This window comes from Phyllostomus hastatus, unplaced genomic scaffold (assembly GCF_019186645.2).
Source record: "Phyllostomus hastatus isolate PE091 unplaced genomic scaffold, TTU_PhHast_1.1 phas_contig_150, whole genome shotgun sequence".
NCBI classification, from domain to species: Eukaryota; Metazoa; Chordata; class Mammalia; order Chiroptera; family Phyllostomidae; genus Phyllostomus; species Phyllostomus hastatus.
The window spans coordinates 5,134,510-5,155,194 of record NW_025333611.1 but is presented as its reverse complement, the minus strand read 5'-3'; the positions used below and the strand labels follow the sequence as shown (position 1 = coordinate 5,155,194).

The window sequence follows — 20,685 nt, the reverse complement described above, 5'->3', positions numbered from 1 at the left end:
CAAGATCTGTTAAAGGCTAAGACAACCTAGTGCATCAGAAACTTGTGTGACGTCACCTCAGTACGCAGCAGTGAATGGGAATTAGTTTGTTAGATGCACAAAAAGCAAAAAAAAAAAAAAAAAGTTGTTAAAGCACTTAACCAGTATCACCTCTACTAGTGTCTCAGAACTCGGGCTACTGATTACGGTAACTATGCCTCCCAAAACTTGACAACGCACTTTAGTAACTTCACATTTCACCTATCCACTGCACAAGCTACCTGCCAGTTCCCCAAAGTGCCATGTTTTTTCATCTTTCTATACAAGTAATTTCCTCTGCACACAGAACGCCCTTCTGCCTTTTCTTCGTCCACTCCTCTTTCAAGGGTGCCTTCTTACACCGCCTACTCTTCAGTGAAGGTTCCTGGCCCGGCCCCCCACCACTGCTTGACCTTCCATACTACTTTCTGCGTTGCTGTAGAGACTTAAAACATTTCCTAATTATTTAAATATTTGATTCCTCCATTAAACCACAAACTATCGGATTTCCCAGAGCAGCCGTCAGAAATAAGGGAGGCTGGCTATTTTTAAGAGTTTCAAAAGAACCATCTTAATTCACCTACAAAACAAGTGTTTGACCTAAGTTGAAAATTAGTTTACTATGACTTAGGTTCCTAACTTACGTGATCTGGACTACCTGTTACTTTGCCCCTTTGATACTCTCGTCACACAGCACCATCTGGAACCTGCCTGAACTACCGCACAGAAGCAGTCTGACCTGCTCCTACCTACCTACAAGCCAATTATCTTAAAAGCAAAAAAATTATCTGGGGCGTTTCCTGGGAAGGTAAGAACTTCCTCAGAGAAGCCCAAAAGTTAGCAAGTCCTCACTCACTCAAGTCTTCAGCAAATATACATCATTAAGACCACATACAAATAAAACTCATTTTAATGCTTTTCACACATACTTTTTCTTACACATCTAATTTCAAAAGAAATTCCATGACTGAAAACAGCTACAATGGAAACTTCTGAAAGTTCTATTGCAAACACGCAAAAATATGGCATTACAATACCCAGTGTATACTCAGCAATATTTAACCTCCCAGCTCAGTATATGGAAGGGATATATTCAGAAACAAATTCGATTGTTGCTGACGGCACGTCAGACAGCTGATGCAAGACGAATACATGCCGACGGCTCTCGGCCAACACACAGGCATCTCTAAGTGCATGCGCGTTAGTGGAGTCTCAACCTACGGCCCTTGCACTGCCAGAGAGTGAATCACGAGGAGCTTGCTGGTAGCCTAGTACTGGCCGATAAGCAGAAGCAGAAAGGTGGATAGGGATGGTGGGGGGCGGCGGAAGAATCTGGTGCAGTGGTCCACCAGATGAAGACAAACCATGCAGGTGGTCTGCAGTAAGGAAAAAGGAGAGAATCACTAAAGCAGCAAATGGATCATCATGCCCTATGAATATGATCACATTGCTTACCCAAATCAACCCACTGCTTTCTTGCAACAAGAGAAGGCTGTGCTTCGGTCACAAGCCACAGGAGAGACAACTAATCAATAAGACCATAAAGGCAAAAGTTCCTGATTACTAGTGATTAACACTCAATAATCAGCCTCATTAGAAAACTCAGTGAGTATAGTATCACTCACCAGGTGCTGCCAAAGCTTTGCATTTACTCTAAGCAAATCAGATTTTAGAGAAATGTTATAGGCTACCAAAAATCAGAGGAATAAAGGCTCCTTACCTTTCTAACGGCTTAAAGTTTCTGTCCACAGTATACAGCACTAGCTACTAATTCCTAAATAAAACCAGAGGTGAAAAATCAGCACATTTAATATACATAAGGAGCCCTGGCTGGAGGAGCTCAGTGGACTGAGCGCAGGCCTGCGAACCAAAGCATGGCCAGTTTGATTCCCAGTCAGGGCACATGCCCGGGGCTGCAGGCCAGGTCCCCAGTATGGGGTGTGCTAGAGGCAACCACATACTGATTGATGTTTCACTCCCTCTCTTCCCCATCTCTCTAAAAATAAATAAACAAAATCTTAAAAAATATATATACACACATAAGGAGAATCTTCTTTAAGAATGCCTTTCCAACATAAATTCCAAGATAATTTTTAACTGGAAAAAAAATCAACATTTTATGTTGAAAATATAAAACAGAATGAAAACATATACTTATATAGAAATATATTATACTTTATAGAAAATAAAAGAATACCAATTTTTTGGTAAAAAATTAAAAACAGGTGGGACTAGCCCAATGGAAGATAGCTCATTAGGCAGGGCAACATTCCATGTCAATTTTTAAGGTAAATTCAAGTGCTTCAATCTCTTCCCTAAGAGGATTCGGCTTCCAGGCCCTGGCCGGCGTAGCTCAGTGGATTGAGTGCGGGCTGGGAAGCAATGTGTCCCAGGTTCGATTCCCAGCCAGGGCACATGCCTGGGTTGCAGGCCATAACCCCCAGCAACCGCACATTGATGTTTCTCTCTCTCTCTATCTCCCTCCCTTTCCTCTCTAAAAATAAATAAATAAAATCTTAAAAAAAAAAAAAGATTCGGCTTCCCACATATCCCAGGGTTTTCCAATTCAAGCTTTCGCACCTAACTTCAGTTCCCATACCTACCGCACCTACCCACCCAGAGTATCACCATATTCCCCAACCTACACCTGCTGGCTCCCCATTTCCTTCTGGTCTGCCCCCCACAACCCTGCTCTCCTGGCAGAATCAGCGGCCCTCTGCTTCCCATCCAGCAAGCGCCTCCTGTTTCACAGGACGTCTCTCTCCCACTGGTACGGAATTGTATGCATCCCTCCCATGAAGACCAGAAAACACAGAAGATTCGTTACCCCACCCCACCCCCCGTCACACTAGGGATGAAAGGAGACTGAATCTTCAGCCCTCCTCCTGCTCAAATCTGCTTTATTTTTCATCACGGGCACAGACCTAAGCATCGATGCATAAGAAAATCCAACAAACAACGGAGTCAGATGAGGTGTAGAAGTAATATGCGGGACGCTGAACATACATAAGGAAGAGATATGGGAGATACTCTCGAAGAAAGTGACTCATGTCTCACAGAGTGTGCTTCTCGAAAGCACACCGACCTCCGTTCACAAGGGCTGCTGGGGTGCGGTGGGGCCGCATGCCCAGCAGGTCTACCTTGTGTTAGGGTACGAATAACAAACTACAGCTAGAGTTTCTACAAGTACCGTATTAGAATATTAGTTAACAAATCGAATTATTTTCTGAAATTATAGGAAGAGTTTTTCAAATACAATCAGATCTATCAATTTCACAGTCAGACCTATTTTCCTATGTTTCCCAATAATCCAACAAAATTCAGTACACTCAGCACCTACTGTACAGTGAGGCCCAGAGAAGTGAGTTCTCATTTCTCCACCTGTTATGAAACTGTCATGACTAAATTCTTGGTACTTTCCTTCTTTTTCCCTTATTTCTAGCAGTCATTCACTTCTGTACCTTCGGTCGGCCTCCCGCAGGCGACCCCAAAATCGAACATCTCCGAGTTCTACCCGATCTGAACCCCTGCACCATCCTAAATAACACTGCCACTTAAAAGTGCTTCTGTCAGCCAATCCTTAACATACTGAACATTGAACTACGACTTCCCCAGATTGCTCTTTCTTATTCCCCGAGACCGGCCAAGCCTCCTCCATATTTCTGGTCATCCGGGTTCAAAAATGTGGGATTATTTTTTCTTTTCTCTCTGTATTTCTACATTCAATAAACCAACTGATGCCACTTTTCCCCTTAATGGGTTCCCAGCTCTGATCTCTTCCCACCGTAAGCAATCCTGTAATAGTGCTTCTCAAACTTGAATGTGTATGAGAATCATCTGAGAATCTTGTTAAAATGCAGATTCCGACATGGTAGGCCAGGACTGGGGCCTGACACTCTGCATTTCTAACACGCTCCCAGGTGGTGCTGCTAATGCTGCCGCTTGGGTGACGGACCACACCTCACACCTTTGAGAACTGAGATCCTGCTGTTTTCTTCTTTACCTTCAGCACTTCCACAGTTTATCCCGTGGTGTTTTTATACGTCTATACAGTGTTTTATAGTTGTTTTATGTGTACATATTCTATTATGCCTTCCTTAAAATCAATTTTGACAGAAGAAATAGGACCATGATTTCTTTTTTTGGAACAACAGCAGCCAATTCACTAGGCATACTGTGGGTATTCAATGCTTGTTGATTGTAAAACGCTTCCCCAGAAAATACAACAATCATCTCTTGATTAAGAAGAAGTTGAAGTGGGTTTATAAGTTACTTCTGTCAACATTTTAAATCCCATTTCACTGCTAATCAACCTTTTTACCAGATCAGACAGAGGAAATAAACTTAAAACAACTTTTTATTCACAGTTAGGATGGCAAATGGTACTTAAGAGTTGTGAATAACTGGTTATAGATTTGCTCTTTCTCCATCAGAGAAGAATTAAATATATACATATGTATTTAAAATTGAAGCCAGAAGCACAAGGTAACAAAAGGAAAACTAAATTGGACTTCATTAAAATTAAAAACTTGTGCATCGAGACACCATCAAGAAAGTGGAAAAAAAAACCCTACAAAATGGGAGAAAATATCTGCAAATCATATTTCTGATAAAGGTCAAATATAGCAAATTTTGTATTTTACTACAATTTTTTTAAAAAAATGAAACTGGGGGGAAAATTAGCATTTTTTCTTTTTTAAAGATGTTATTTGTTTTATTTTTAGAGAGAGGGGACGGGAGGGAGAAAGAGAGAGAGACAGCAAATGGTGGTCTTTCACATGCCCCTACTGGGGACCTGGCTGGCAACCCAGGCATGTGCCCTGACCGGGACTCGAACCAGCAACCTTTCAGTTCACAAGCAGGCACTCAATCCACTGAGCCACACCAGCCCGGGCAGAAACTAGCATTCTTTATCACAGCCCTGAGTTCAAGTTCTGCCATTTATCCAATAACACCTTACTAAAAAAGTTATTTAATCTCTCCTGGCTTCCACCATCTGTAAAACAGAGACATTATCCACCTCCCAGAACTTCTGAAGACTGAATGAGAAAAGGTAATCACTTAGCCCAGTACCTGTTACACAATAAATACTGGATTAATGGTAGCTATTATTATTCAAAAAAAACCACTGTTACTCATCAAGTAGGTGTCTGCAAGGCTGCTTATAAATGGATAGTCAAAAGAACTTCATGGTATTCTCAAGACATTCTGAAATAAAAATAATTTTTTAAAAAAGACATTCTGAAATTAAGAAATGAGTCACCAGTATTCCAAGCTATCCTCCCGTAAACCGTAAACCTGGAAACGGCGACCACCAGGGTCAGTCCTCCTAGAAAACACAACGTGTGGACATCAGCGCCCGCCCAGAAAGCGAAAACCTTTGCACATCACTGTGGTCTGTAAAGAAAACAAAATAAGAAGCTAGCTGGCTGTCTTCAATTAATTTCAGTTTATTCTTTTTCTCCACATATTTCTTATTTTAAAGAATCCTGAGGGATGTAATTCCTCAGCAAATGCCCCGGGCTAAAACCTCGTCTGGAGGGGACACCCCCAGCACCGCAACGCCACCCCAGTACGGGAAAGAACCGGACAGACCTGTGCTATCTAGAACTGTCAAAACAGAAAATGCTAGAAGCATGAAGGCTGCGAGAGAACTGTTAGGTAATCTACTGTAATATACTTGTCTTGATTAAAATTAGGCATTAAAGGATAGTCCAAGTAGCTGAACCCAGAAACTGAATTCTAGGCGAGGTATGCCAGAGGAAGACACGACGGATGATCCCAGATAACACGAACCTTATGTGAATTAAGTCATTTCCGCATCTGCAGCCTTTTGCAAAGATTTCCCAAATTCCTTCAAACAAGTAATCCACCTAGTAAGGAAGTTTTCCTCAATACACATACACGTATTTGCCGTTCCGTGGTGATGTTGGCATGACACATCATGTGAATGAAATTACATGTCATGAAAATCTTAAATATGTCATGAAAATAGAGAAGACTGTACTTTACTCCACGCTGGTAAATGTTCAGAACCCAATGTCCAGATCACAACTACTAACCACGGCTGTATGTCTGAAAGGTAAAGGACCTGCGGTAACGCCCTCAGCAAAAACAGTCTGCCTGCCCAGCAGAACCCTGTTGTAATAAGCAAGAACTATGTAGCGTGTTAGCCTGAAACACTCACCTGAGCTGATTCCTTTAAACCACAATGAACTCTTCACGATCATGACAGTAATGGAGGATAAAGGCTTCCATAATTACACTTCAGAAACAACCCTTTCATCCCACACAGTGACATCAGGGCCATGCCTTCTCTCCAGAAGAAAATAAAGGAGTTGATATTCCTTTTTTCTAAACTTTAACTTGGAAAGGTATAGCATAGCGTTAAGGTCCAGAGGACGCAGTTCTCAAAGAAACTGATACTACAGGTATCTGACTAGATGTCACTGGTAATAAATTACCAAAAGTGAAGACTTCACGCTTTTAAAAGCCCACACTAAAATGCCCGGCTGGTCCTAAGCCACACTACCAAAAGGCTTAAATAAGTTGGCTCAAGTTCATTACCAAGAAGAAAACATGTGTATGAGAATTTTAACTTACGTGTGAAACAACGTAAACTAAACACAAGCACTAATATACTAGGGTACCCTTAATGATCGCCTCCACAGCAGGAAGAATCACTGTGACCCCCAATTTGACCTTAACCCAAGGCTGTTTGAAATCACACCCTTTTTAGCCCTGACCAGCGTCTTGGTGTTTCTCTCCATTTCTCCCTCCAGTCCCCTCTCTCTGAAAATAAATAAGTAAAATGTCTTTAAAAATAAATAAATCATGCTCTTTTTATCTTCCTGCTTTGTTGTCACTGAGGATCTCACTGTTAATACGCCACTAAGGCAGGATGCTATGACTTGACGAGCACTATCAAGTAGCGGTTTTCATGGACGGTTTTTTTCAAGAAACATTTCACGGAGCTTCCAGCTACGTGCCCGGGATTTAGTCACACGAGACACCCACAGATTTTAATGAAGTGGCCAGGCTAACCCTCATGGAACTCAGGAAGTCCAGCCACCAAAAGTGAGGAGCTACAAGACGGAGCTGGAGTGACAGGGCAAGCAACAACTTTTAGCGTAAGAAAAAGTTGTGAACTCTTTCATCTCCAAACAATTTAGTTCAGGAATTTGTAAATAAGCCCCGCGGCTTGAGACATCCCAAGTAAGTTTGCAACACAACCCATCCCGCACGTCACCCTCGCTGTTCCCAGAAGCTGCTGCTGCCTGAACTGCAACATTCTGACCCGCACACCAGCTACAGGATGAACTCGGTAAAAGGTCGTTTAAGGAAAGGCCGGATTACGTTTTTCGTTACACTGCTGTCCTCCAAAACCGACTGAATTAAAATACCTTTCCTCGGCAAACTATCTCCAGTACGATCCAGAAGTGCGCTCCGTTGTTCGGAAACTTTTAAGGTACCGATCCTGCCGGGAAGTCGGGCTCTCCCGTTGTATTTGAACTTTTATCCTACACATTTTCCTTTACGTAAGACCGAGAGGAATGTGACTAGCCCACCCCGAAGGCCAGCGGGCCCGACACCCCCGTGCTGCAGCGGGAAGCCACGTTTTACTCGGGCAGCCCGACTCCCCACCCCTCGTGAAAATAATGCCTGTGGCCACTGGAGACTTCCCCGACCGAGCTCCAAAACTTGCAGGTTTAAATGGCCAAACTGGAACCAACCAGGGCAGCTGTCATCTGAAACTCGGGAAAGCTGAGCCCAGCCAACTCCGCGGAACAAGGAAGGGTGCGGAGAGATGTGGCGGGGCCCACCGGAGGGAATGCATTCGGCTCCCCTCCCCAACCCCCCATCGGTTCGCTTTTCTGCAGCCCCAGCGCCGCCATCCTGCTCCTGAATAATTAAACGGGCTGGGAAGGGAGGGAGGTGGCCAGAGAGGCAGTTTCTCGCCCGAGTTTCCCGGGCCGAGGGGCTGCGGTCGCCAGGCCGAGGGGCTGCATCCCCTGCGCACGGAGGACTTTTCCTCGGGCGCCGGGGAGAGATGGGGGCGACCCCACGGCCTGCGGGGCGGCCGGAAACGGGGCGCGGGGCGTGACGTGGAGGAGGGGATGACAAAGGGGCGCGGGGGCCCCGGCCGCGCTCCCCGCGGGCCCGCGGGGGCCGGGACAGGTGGCCGGGCCTGGCCGGGAACAATGGGGGGGCCGAGGCTGCCCCCTGGCGCTCACCTACCTCCGGTGCCCTCCGAGTTCTCGTTGAGGCTGCCCGAGGAGTCGTGCTGGGCGCCCACACACCCGCCCATGGGGGCCCCCGGCGCCGCGTCCGCCACCTCCGGCTCTCGTCCGGGCCCGCCGCCGCTCGCTCAGCCTCCTCCGGCGCCGCCGCCGCCGCCGAGCTCCGGACAGGCGCGCCGCTCCGCTCCGCTCGCCCGCCGCGGCCCAGCCTCCGCCCCCCTCGCCGCTCCACCCACCGCCTTGGCTCGGCCCCTTCCTCCGCGCCCACTTCTACCTCAGCCCCCGGGCCGCCCGCCCCGCAGGCCGGACCCGCGCGCCGCTCGCCCCTCCGGCTCGGCCCCGCCGGGCCCGGGCTGGCCCATCCCGGGCGGGCCGCAGCGCCCGCCTGGCCCCGTCACAGCCCCGAACGCCCGCGTCCCGGCGATCCCCGCGCTCGCGCCGCCCGCCCGCGGCGCCCCATCCGCCCCCAGCCCCGCGGCGCCGCCCTCCGCACCCCTGGCCTGGGCTCGGTCCGGCCCGCCCGGAACCACCGGGGGGCGGGGCCGCGGGGCGCCGCGCGCCGATTGGCTGAGAGCGGGGCCGCGAGCAGAGGAAGCAGAGAAGGAAGAAAGGCGGGGAGGGGGAAAAGAGGGGAGCTCCCAACCCAAGAGGAGGCAAAGGGGGGCCGGGGTCGGTCAAGGGGAAGAGGCAGGAGAAGGAGGCGTGGAGGAGGAAGAAGGGAAGACGCAAAGAAAGGCAAGGGAAGAAGGGAGAGGGGGCAGGAAAGGAAAAACAAAAGTGAGAAAGTGGAAAGGGGCACGATCGAGTTTCTGGCTCCCCCTCCAGAGTCAGCTTTTTCTGGTGGGAGCGGGGCATGGAAGTCTCGGAAGACACGCCGGTGGGGACCGGGCGGCTCCCCCGGTAACTGCCAGAGGGGGATCCCGGCTGAAGGTGGAGGTCCCGGCACCTTTTGCCCTGTGCAGAGCCCCGTCTAGGCTTCCCCTTGCCTGCCCCACCTTCATGCCCCCTAAAATCACTGTGGTCCATTATTAGAAGTAGGGGGGGTGGTCACTTGTGGCTGCAGACTGAACTCAGATTACAGAGGCGAGCCATCCTGTGTAGGAAGAGATAAGACCTGCCAGTAGTTCAAGGGGCGTGGGTTTGTTCGTTTTCGTGAGGTTGATTACTCAGACACAATGCTACTTCTCCTGCCTTAGGTATCTTAAACTGTCTTTAGACCGTGACGTATGGTGGAGTATAAGCAAATAAAATACTCTGTTGTTTCTAAACTGGAATTTGGTACATTGACCACACCCGACGTTCTTGGCAGCTGCTATCCCCATCGAAGCCAAATTGTTAATGGTCCCGTCAGAATTGTGCTTCTTGGGAGGATGCCTTACAATTTTTATCGTCCTGCTTGGGCCTTTCTAGAGCTTATTTCTACCTAAGAGCTGTCCTAACTATCTGCTCCATTTTTATATCAGACTTTTTTTAACATCCTTGGGTCAGTTTTTGCTTAGCATTAAAGAAATGTAAGTGAAATATCCAAGAAGGAGCCTCTCTGCAGTTTGGAATTTGCATTTAAATATATTTTCATCCACTGCTGGTGGGGGTGTGAATTGGTTCAATCTTTTTGCAAAGCAATTTGGCAATGAGGTTCAAGAGCCTTTAAAAATATTCACACCCTTTGACATGGGATTATTTCATATGGGGGGGTTGGGGGGGTTGGAAATAGTAAAAAATGCAGAAAGATTTTGGTCCTTGTATTCCTCGGATAATCAGATAAAACTGAGGGCTCAACCCACAAAACCCTATACTTAAGGCACGGATATGTCTTGTGAGATAGAAGTCTGCAGTGTTAAATGTATTAAATTTGCGGGTAGTCGTGAACATTCAAGAGCCTATATATGGGCGTCTTTTCTGAGCCGGCACAGGTTGCACTGACATTCAGGCACCATGTCACCGAGTCTTCAGCTTCATCATTCTCAGCTGAGTATTCACGTAGGCAGACAAGACAGCACTTCTCTGAAGGAGAGCTGCATGCTGAACATCTTTCAAGGGATTGCTTTGTCCTGAATTTCACTCTAGAAATTGCTGAAACCAAGACTTTGTGATGTCTATTAAACAGATGGTAGGCACCCAAGTGATGAGTGCTTTCTGATGAGCACTGTGGAGCTGGCGCTAGGAAGGGAGCAATCTCACTGAGATTCTTAGCTATGGATGTTCTCCATCCTGCCTTTTTCTTAGAGCAAGGACACAAGCTCTGCTCTCCACTTCCTGGGCCGGACTCTGGCTTCCATCCTGTGCTAGCTATGCAACCCTAAGTTTCTGCGTAGCTTGGTTTCTCGCCTGTAAAACTGGGCCATAACAATGCTCCAAGCTCCTTAGTTAACTCTTCTCTCTACATCTAGCTTCACCTAAACTTAAGGTGAGGCCTCATCTATCTGAGACCTGCAGAAGTTGCCTTCTTGGTGCTTGTGTATGCATGCACTTTTCTGTTTTGTATCGCATCTTTATTGAGACAGAATTCATGTGCCCTATATTTCCCCTATTTAAAGTGTATAATTTGATGGTTTTTAGTATATGCACAATCAATTTCAGAACATCTTCATCACCCCAGAAAGAACCACATACCATTAGCGGTCACTCCCCATCTCTTGCCAAACCCCAGGCTCAGCCCTCATCTATTTCTTGTCTCTACCGCTATGCCTGTTCTGGACCTTCTATCCAAACAGAATCCTAGGTGGTCTTCGGTAAAGGGTTATGATGTCTACAGTACAATGTTCACCCATGTTGCAACATGTGTCAGTCCTTTGTCCCTTTTTTATGGCTGAGTAATAGCCCATTGCGTGCCTAGACCACATTTTGTTTATCCATTCGTGAGCTGATGGGCATTTGGGTTGTTGCTATCTTTTCACGATTGTGAAGAGTGCTGTTATAAACATTCGTGTGCAAATTGTCATTTGAATGCCTGCTTTCAATTCTTTTGGGAGTAGAATTGATGGGTCATAGAGTCATTCAATATTTAATTTATGGAAGAACCACCAAAACTGTTTTCCACCGTGGCTGGATCACTTTACCTCCCATGAGCAATGTATGAGGCTTCTAATTTCTCCATATCCACAACCTCATTTGCTATTTTTTGAATTGTTATTATTACTGTTATAGCCATCGTATTGAGTATGCAGTGGTACCTCAGCGTGGTGTGGATTTGCATTGCCCTAGAGACGAATGATGTTGAGCATCTTTACATGTGCTTGTTTGGTCCTTTGTATATCTTCTTTGGAGAAATATCTAAGTCCCTTCGCCCACTTTTTAATTGGCTTTTTTTGTTGTTTCATGTTGTACAAGCTAGCTGTAGGTCTTTATACATGCCCTTTAATAGGCTGAGGAATTTCCATTTTATTCCTAGTTCCTGAGAGTTATTTCTTTTTTTAACTCAAGAATGGATTTAGATTTTGCCAATGCCTTTTTGCATCAGTGAGATGATCATATGCTTTTCCTTTTTTAGTTTGTTATTATGATGAATTACACTGATGGGTTTTCAAGTATTAAACCAATCTTGAATTCCTTGGATAAGTCTGACTCGATCATGATATTTGTCCTTTTTAGCACACGGTTGGATGCAATTTGCTAAAATTTTGTTCCGAGTTTTTACATCTGCATCGATGAAGAACTGGTCGATAGTGGGGGTTTTTTTCCTTTAAAGCTCTTTCTGTAGTTTTGGTGTCTGATATTTCAATTTTCTGGAAGGGAAAGGGAACTCCAAAGAACAGAGGATGGATGACTATGAAGCAGCCATGTCCCCAGCGCTGAGTCAATACTGGGTTAGGACTTAAGGAAGAGGTCCCTCTAGGGCTGAGAGCCAGGCTTTCCCATAGAAGACAGGACCCTGGTTTGGTGAACAGTAGAGAGGTTACTGTTGTGACATATCAGTGAGGGGGCTGGAGATCCATCCTGGGAGGTGATGGAGGACAGCTCTTCACAGGAGGTATCCTAGGCTGTGAAACTGCTATGAAAGAGAATGGCTGGGGAAGCTGGGAACTGCTAGGTGGTGTTGGCTCTTGTGTCTTGCAGGAGCTGGGCCTTGGAGAAGCTGCTGCCGTTGCTGGAACCTGGTGCTGGAGCAGCCACGTCCCCTGAAGTTGCTACATGAGAGAAGCTCTCTGTGCTGCAGAAGCTGGGCAGTGGACAGGCTGCTCACATCCCAGGAGCCTGGCCTTGGGGAAGCTACCCATGCTGTGGAGGCCTACTGAGTGAGCAAATGGGAATTCCTCCGGCAATGTCTCTCCAGTGCCCTCTGCTGTCAAAGTGACACATTGTGCCAACTGGCAAAGGCACAATATTTAAAGGGCCCATATCCATTTTCACAGAGCAGGCAATGAAGAGTGGCTTTGGATCTGAAGAAGTGCTGGAGTTGGAAAATCATCATTTTTCAACTATAGTAGTTTCTATGGACTGAATATTTATGCCCCCCCCCCATTCATATGTGGATGCCCTAATGTGATACTATTTGGTGGCATGCTGCCGGGAGGTAATTGGGTCAAGAGAGTGCAGCAGCCCCCATGTTGGGATTAGAGTCCTTAGAAGAGGAAGAGAGCTAGTCCTCTCTCGGCCTCTCTTTCTCTCTGTCATGTGAGGATACAAAGAGAAAAGAGCTCTTACCAGAACCTGACCACGCTTGCGCCTGACCTCAGACTTCCAGCCTCCAGAGGTATATGAGAAATAAAGGTCTGCGATGATATTCTGTTCTAGCAGCCTGATCTAATACAAAGATTGGTTCAGGCAAAAATCACCAATACATGTGAAATATATGAAGAATTTTGATGAGGAGGTGGATGGATATTGGCATTATCTTTTTAATTTAATTTATTAATTTTTACAGAGAAGGGAAGGAGAAAGAAAGGGAGAGAAATATCAGTGTGGGATTGCCTCTCTTGCGCCCCCCTACTAGGGACCTGGCCTGCAACCCAGGCATGTGCCCTGACTGGGAATCATACATACAACCCTTTGGTTCACAGCCCGTGCTCAATCGTTCGAGCTACCCAGGGCGTTGCCCAGCCAGAGGGCATTGTCTTAAAATACCACCTGTACAGACTGCTTATTCATTGAAAGTGGGGGGTAACACAAGAAAAATGCACAATAGATAAGGAGTAACTGGGGGGCTTTAAGCCTTAAAGACATGTGACGCATTTGTGTATCAGAGCTACAGGCCGGCCGAGCTTGCTATTTTCGCTGCTTTTAAAAGCAAGCAGTGGCGAACAGGATACCTTTATACCTCATATGCCACCTAGCTGAAAGTACATACCTTCTGATGACAGCGAGACGGAGCCGGACCGGAGTCTCTGCTCCCTCTACCAATATGTGAGGGTTAGGGCTTCAGTTTGCCTCAGTTTGGTGGTTGCCCCACTGCCTCCGAGAACAGCGCCGCGGAGACTGCTGAATCCACGAAGTCTAGACTGCCTGGTAGAAAAGAGTTCTTCTTCCTCAAAGTCCCGCAATCGTTCTGAGGTTGAGTCTCATTGGCTTGGCTTGGCCCACGTGCCCACTGTTGAGCCAGTTGTCGCCCGAAGTCTGAGCTCCCCTGATTGGCCAGGTCCAGGTCACGTGCTTATTGTTGCCGCCAATGAGTGAAACCCGTCCCATCCAAATTCTGTGAATTGAAAGGAAGAGAATGGTGGTTCCCCAAAGAAAAAGGAGGGCGATACCACCCAAAGAAAGGAAAATAGATTACAGGCAGCCAAAACTCACAATGTCCACTACATACAAAAGTAATCATTTGTGTGTGTGATTATGTCAATAACAACAATAATACAGCCACCATCAACTGCGTGTTTACTGCTAGCACTGTTCCTATCGCTTTCCATCTAAGAACTCCTTAAATCCTTGCACCAACTGGGTGGGGTAGGCGCTATTATTATCCTCACTTTATAGGCAAGAATTTAGTTCTGCCTAAACTCAAATTAATTACCATGCTACATCGTCTCACATTAAGAAAATGTGTCAGACACATACTATAGTGTTTGATTTTTTTTTGTTTCTTCCCCTCTCACCACTCTAACTGGGTGGGCACATTCTCCGGCTGGACACCAAGCCCTGTAACGAACACCACCCCCACCCAGGCTTTACCACGAACCCGGAGGACAGAAAAGCAACAGATCCCTTGCCAGCAGGGGTCCCAGGCCAATGGGGAGACAGACACATAAACACAGGATTACTGTGCAACCTGGCATGGCAGCAACATTCTGTATAAAGAATCTTCCTTTTGTTTCCTTCCACTCAAAGAGTTTTTAAAGTCTTATAATTCAGCAGTGCGATGGAAGGAGGATCAAAGTGCGGTAGGCAGCTACACGGACATGAGCAGGGCGAGGCCCACAGGCCTGCTATGGCGGGTCACCAGGGTGGACAACTCCTGGTACCTAGGGACGGGCAAAACTCAGCTGGGACTTCAGCCCCAGGGTGACTTTCCTTCCCTTGCATATGGCTCGCTGGTCATGTGGTCTAGACTCCCTGACCTTTCCTGTGCTGGCCATGCAGTCGGCTCAGGCCCTCCCCTGACCTTTGCAACCTTGGCATGTTGCTAGTCCTTCAGGTTAGGACCCCCCGCCTTAGAGGGGGGCTGGAGCATAGCCCTTAAGCATTAAGCCCCCAGCACGATGAGGTTCTGACCCACATCAAATACATCTCGGCCGCAGTTGTTTGAGCGCCAGGCCCAGGAAAGCTCTCTCCCTTCCCCTCCCCCTCCATCTTTCTCCTGCTGCATCCTGTACTTCTGAGAATGTCCACACTTCATCCCCCATGGGGCATCTGGTTTGGATTGAAAATAAGCCTCATGAGTAGAGCACACCTAGAAAGGCAGGGTCTCCTACTGGGCTTTGCCGTACCTGCCAGGGGCAGAAGTGATTACTGTTTCTCACGCTTTACTTACTCACGTTCAGCAAGGGTCCTGGGGCCTGGGGCCAACCCGTTGAAACTATTCCTTCAAAGTCTGCGGTTTTATCCTAAAGGTGCGGGCGAGTTTTATATTCTCCTGCACAACATGCTTGTGTTTGTTTCAAAATGAAGATGTGTAAAGTAACTTAGTGGTTAAATGGCTTACATTTCTACTGCCAACCTTTCCCCCCCTATAACCAATTTCTGGGTTGAAATGAAGTTCCAGAAGCATCTTTGGGTATCTCTCAACATCCTGCTGCTGTGCACTCCCGAGGAACCAGCCCTCGGGTGAAAGTGCACCCCTGGGTGATCTCACCACTTGCCAAATGCCTTCCAGAACAAACACAGAGTGTCTGTACACCCTCCTCTGCCCGCTGAGGGTGCTTATGGGAACCGGAGAGGCTGGTGGCAAAAAGACTTTCCAGCAGAGAATGTCTGTCTGCCCAGCCCCAGGGCCTGGCACAGTTAATGGGATGGTTACGATTAAACAGGAAAACAGTGTTTCCTTACTTGGGGATAAAACTTCTCTGCGAGAATGTTTAAATTTTGCATTTCCATTTTGGGGATAATTTTGAAAGATGGGTAGGCATACATACGTTAGCCTCAACAACTGTGTTCTGTTAGCAAGTTGAATTGGAGTCCCAGGCTGGTACTTCCGGTGTCACGGGCTAATGAGAAAAGAAGCAAGTTTGACTGGATACATGGTATGCACTGAATGTTTATGTGCCTTCAAAATTCCTATGTTGAAATCCAATCCCCAAGTTGATATATGGAGGCAAGGCCTTTAGGGGGGTGATTAGGTCATGAGGGTGGGGCCCTCACGAAAGAGAACAGTGCCCTTATACGAAGAGGCCAGATTAAAAAGAAAGAGAAAAGAGCCAGAGAACCAACTTGCTCTCTGTCCACCATGGGCGGACACGACAAGAAGTGGGCACTTGGCAACCCAGAGGAGGGCTCTCCCCAGAACCCAACCACGCTGCCACTCTGGTCGCAGACTTCCAACATCCCGAACTGCGTGAAATCAGTTTCTGTTGTGTGTAAGCCACTCAGCCCACGGTACTTCCATTCCAGCAGCCCGAGCAGAGTGAGACCGTGTGTCGGTGATGTATTTGCGCCCAATGAGGGCTGAAGGCAGCAGAGTGTGTGGCTTTAACGAAGGAGCCGAGGGCAGGGCAAAGGGAAAGCGGAGGGTTTTCAGTAAATGGTGCTGGGGACACGTGACAGCCACGTGCAGACCAATGAAACCGGACCACTATTTTCCACTACACACAAAACTTAACTCAAAATGGGTTAAAGATTTGAATGTAAGACCTGAAACCTTAAAACTCCGAAGCAGAACACATAGGCAGCAGACTCAGTGACATCAGCCTTGGCAATGATTTTTTTGTATTTGGCCAAAGCAAAGGTGAAAAAAAAAACCCAGAAAACCCAAAGCAAAAACAAACAAGGAGGACTGTGTGAAACGAAAACACTTCTCCACAGCACAGAAAAAAATCAACAAAACGAAAAGAAAGACAATCCATCAAATGGGAGAAAATACTTCCAAATCACCTATCTAGTAAGAAATTAATATCCAAAAAGTATAAAGAATTCATATAACCTAAGAATAAAAAAATCTGATTTAAAAGTGTGCAGAAGATACAAATAGACATTTTTTTTTACAGAAATGACATACCGATGGCCAACAGGTACATGAAAAGGTGCTCAGCACCACTCCTCATCGGGGAAATGCTAATCAAAACCATAATGAGGTGTCGCTGCACACCTGTGAGCACGGCCGTGATTGAGAAGAGATGGGTGTCGGGGAGAATGTGGAGGAAAGGGGAGCATCAAGCCCTGATGGTGAGAATTAATTAAAAAATTAAAACACGGAATCACATATCTAGCAGTTCCACTTCTGGGGTTTATACCCCAAAGAATTGAACTCAGGGACTCGATATTTGCATGCTCACGTTCCCCTCACTGTTCCCAAGAGCAGAAAGATGGAAGGAGCCCAAGGGCCCATTGACAGATGAGAAAATGAACACAGCAGGGCATGAATAGACAGAGGAATATTATTCGGCCTTAAAGAGGAAGGATATGTGGACACATGCTACAAAATGTCTTGAAGACTTTAAGTGCAGTGAGGCAGCAGCCAAAGAACAAATACTGTATGACTCCACTCGCATAAGATACCTGGAGGAGTGGGGTTCATAGACGGAAGGCAGCACTGTGGTTACCGGGGGCTGTGGGAGGGGAGAGCGAGGGGTCCTTTAAAGAGCGCAGAGTCTCAGCTGGGGAAGCTGCAAAGGTTCTACAGATGGACGGTGGTGTCGGCTGCACAATGAAGTGAATGCACTTAATGCCGCTAACCCATACGCCTAAAAGGGTTGAAATGGGAAATGCTGCTGTGTGTGTTTTACCGCAATGAAAAATACAGTGAAAGTAGTTGAGCAAGTCCATCTTCACAGCAGCAAAGATGGGACCGGGTTCACGGGTCTCCTCCAAGGCCACCCCAAAGCCGTTGCTTACTCCCCAAGGGGCGCAAGTGCTGTACCAGGCATCCCGATCCTTCTACGGGGGACTTCCAGAGGGCCCTCCAAGGGAACATTCTTCCGGGCCCGAGATAAACTCGGGGAGAAAAATCGGCCCATCTGCGGTTCTTTCAAACGGAGGACCGAGCTGGCCCCGGGTACTCTGCTGAACATACGCCGACATGCTCTCCGAGTCAGAGTCCTGGAGAAGCATCGTGGGGCCCAGACCCAACCGAACACTGCAACATTTGGAATAATGATTCAATTCTAGCATCTACGATGTCATCTTCCAAAGTGTGTTCTCTGGGATGTTCATCAACATCACATTAAAAAAAAAAAAGAATCCTGTTGTCAAATACAGCTTGGGGACCCTGGACGGAAGCAGGGCAAAGAGCTTCTTTCCCACAGAATTCTCAGAGCCCCCACCGTGCGCTGTGTGACATGGGCCCCCGAGGAGGGAGGCTGGGATGACACTCGCGCAGCGTCTGCCAAGTGGGTTTGACCACACAGTGCTTTGTCACGATCATGTGAGGGACTGATATTCTGTAACCACACTTTGGAAAAACTTTCAGTGAGAACAAAGTAATAAAATAGGAGCTACACCAGGCCTGGGGGTTGGCAAACCATCGTCTTTGGGCCTGATCCATCCAGCTGCTTGTTTTTGTGCAGAGCTAAGAATGGGTTTTCCGTGCTAAACGGTTACATTTTAAATAGTTATGCAAGTCCTTGCATAACCTTCTGGGTTTGCCTCTTGGCTCCCAAGGCCCAAAATATTTATTATCTGACTCTTGAAGAAGAAGTTTGCCAACTCCTGCATTAGGCAATGAAAATATTTGAAGGCTATAAATTCTATGGGTGAGGCATACATTATTTGTATTCATCTTCACGACTCTGTTGGAAGGGCTTTCTCGCCCCCATTTTACAGAAGAGGATGCGAAGTATTACAGAGGTAAAGCATCGTCAGAGCCAGAACTCAAACCCAGCTCTGTCTAACCCCGAAGTCCATTCATCGTTCCTTTGTCAGTGGTTTACCAAGTGGGGTCCTTGCATTTCAGGGCGCGGATCGGACTTGTCACTGAAGCACAGTGGGAAATTAGATCTTCTAATTATAAACCCTTCAGTTTATCCTTTAGATAATCTTAATTTTGTGTATATATACAAGGTCCGACAGACATAATGCTGTTGAGTGTGGTTGGTAGGGTACATGAGTGTCTCACAGGAAATGGACAGCATTTTGAACCTTGCACCTAAGATGTCATGTGGTGTGCTTGCGTGTGATATTGTTATGTTGCAGAATTACATGCTTATGACTTTGTAATGAAAGGTCTTGTCATGTAAAAGGGACATTATTTGTGCCAGACCCTGTATTTTATTATGGTACATCAGCTAAAATTAGCCTCATCAGCAGCCTATAGATATTTTTTGTTTTAGATTTTATTTATTTATTTTTAGAGAGAGGAAGGGAAAGAGAAAGAGAGGGAGAGAAACATCCATGTGTGGTTTCCTCTTGAGCGCCCCCTACTGAGGACCTGGCCCACAACCCAGGCAGGTGCCCCGACTAGGAATCCAACCAGCGACCCTTTGGTTCACAGGCCGGCGCCCAGTCCACTGAGCCACACCAGCCAGGGCCCAAGAGACAGTTTTAAAGAAGCCTACAAATTGCTCCCCTTTTTCCTCACCTGAGTTCAAAACCGAGAGAGAGGCAGGGAGGGATCTGGTGAATGGAGAACAAGATGTCCCCTTTATTCTCGAGACAGCCGTGGCAGCGTCCGGCTTAGGTGAGGTGGGCTACAGTCATGGGTTTCCTGAGCCTGCACCCCAGAATCAGACACACTCACTGACCCAGGCCCAGGCGCCCCCGAAGAGTACAGGACTCTTTGGGGGGCGCCCTTTACCATGACGCCTCCCCCACCAGGAGCCAAGTGAGAGGTGTGCCCTTGAGGACATTGGACCCCCCCCCACACACAGAGGAGATGGAGGGGCTGAGCTCTGAGTGCCTGACTCCTTCTCCCCTTAATATCAGTCATTGGGACAACTCCCTCTTCTCCCCCAGGGAGACAGGGAGGGCCGGCGCATTGGCCTAACAGAGCTCTCTTCACGTGGACAGGAGCCCAGGCACACCGTGTAAAAATCTCCCACCGAACAATCTTGGACATGATATATTCACTTAGTAAACCTAAACACTGTATTGATAGCATATAATAAAAAATGTCCGAAGACCACTCTTTTATACTGCATTGCACAAGTGTGCGGCCAAGTCCCATGCACTTGAAAGGAATTAGAAAATATAATTCATTGTAGGGTCTGAGCTTCCTGGGTCCTGAGAGATGAACCTGGGCTTTATTAACTTGAACTTGAATGCTCTGAACACTGCCAGGAATGGACAGGTCTCTGAAGGAAAGCTCGTTTGTGGGGGAGGAAATAAATTCTCCCCCTGGCGTATTCTCCGAATACCAGGTAGGAAACCTGGCCACGGTTTCCTACCTGTGGCCATCTCGCAGCAGGAAGTCCATCCAGATTTGGCCGAGTTTGGCCAAGAGCAAACAGGAAACTTCCAAGTTCACGTGCAGCCCTGCATTCACAGAAGTTCCGTGTGCTCTGATACCACCAACGTTAGCAGGGAAGACTGGGTCGCGCTGAGTGGGGGAGTTGCAGCTGGAATTAGGGTTAGGGGCCAGCTAGGGGTGTGTTCAACGAGAGTTCAAGGCAGGGCTGAAATGTAGAATTGGACATGCTCCGGTGTATTATTTCCCGTGTGAAACACTGCTCCTGCCAGATGCTCTGTGAAGTGTGCATGGTCTGGTCACGTGCGTTTGAACAACCAAATCTAACCTCCCTCTCCTTCATGCTGCAGGTTATTATATAATGAGCTTTGAGAAGTCCTGCCTTCAAGAAACCATTTATATCACCCAGCACTGCTCGAACTAACGTGTCCACCGAACACTAATTTAAAAATATTTATTGATGCTTGTCCTGGAAAAGGCACTTTGGAAAATGGTGAA

At 47.1% G+C, this 20,685-nt stretch overlaps 1 protein-coding gene across 1 annotated transcript in view; it reads right to left on the bottom strand.

Moving 5' to 3' along the window:
• The window catches only part of UBTD2 (ubiquitin domain containing 2), a 35,230-nt gene extending 26,482 nt beyond the window's left edge, over positions 1-8,748 (bottom strand). Inside the window, exon 1 of the mRNA XM_045823440.1 lies at positions 8,257-8,748. Within this exon, the coding sequence (XP_045679396.1) occupies positions 8,257-8,326 (70 nt within the window). The 5' untranslated portion in view covers positions 8,327-8,748. The remainder of the gene's footprint in view (positions 1-8,256) is intronic.
• Positions 8,749-20,685: the final 11,937 nt, after the last annotated feature.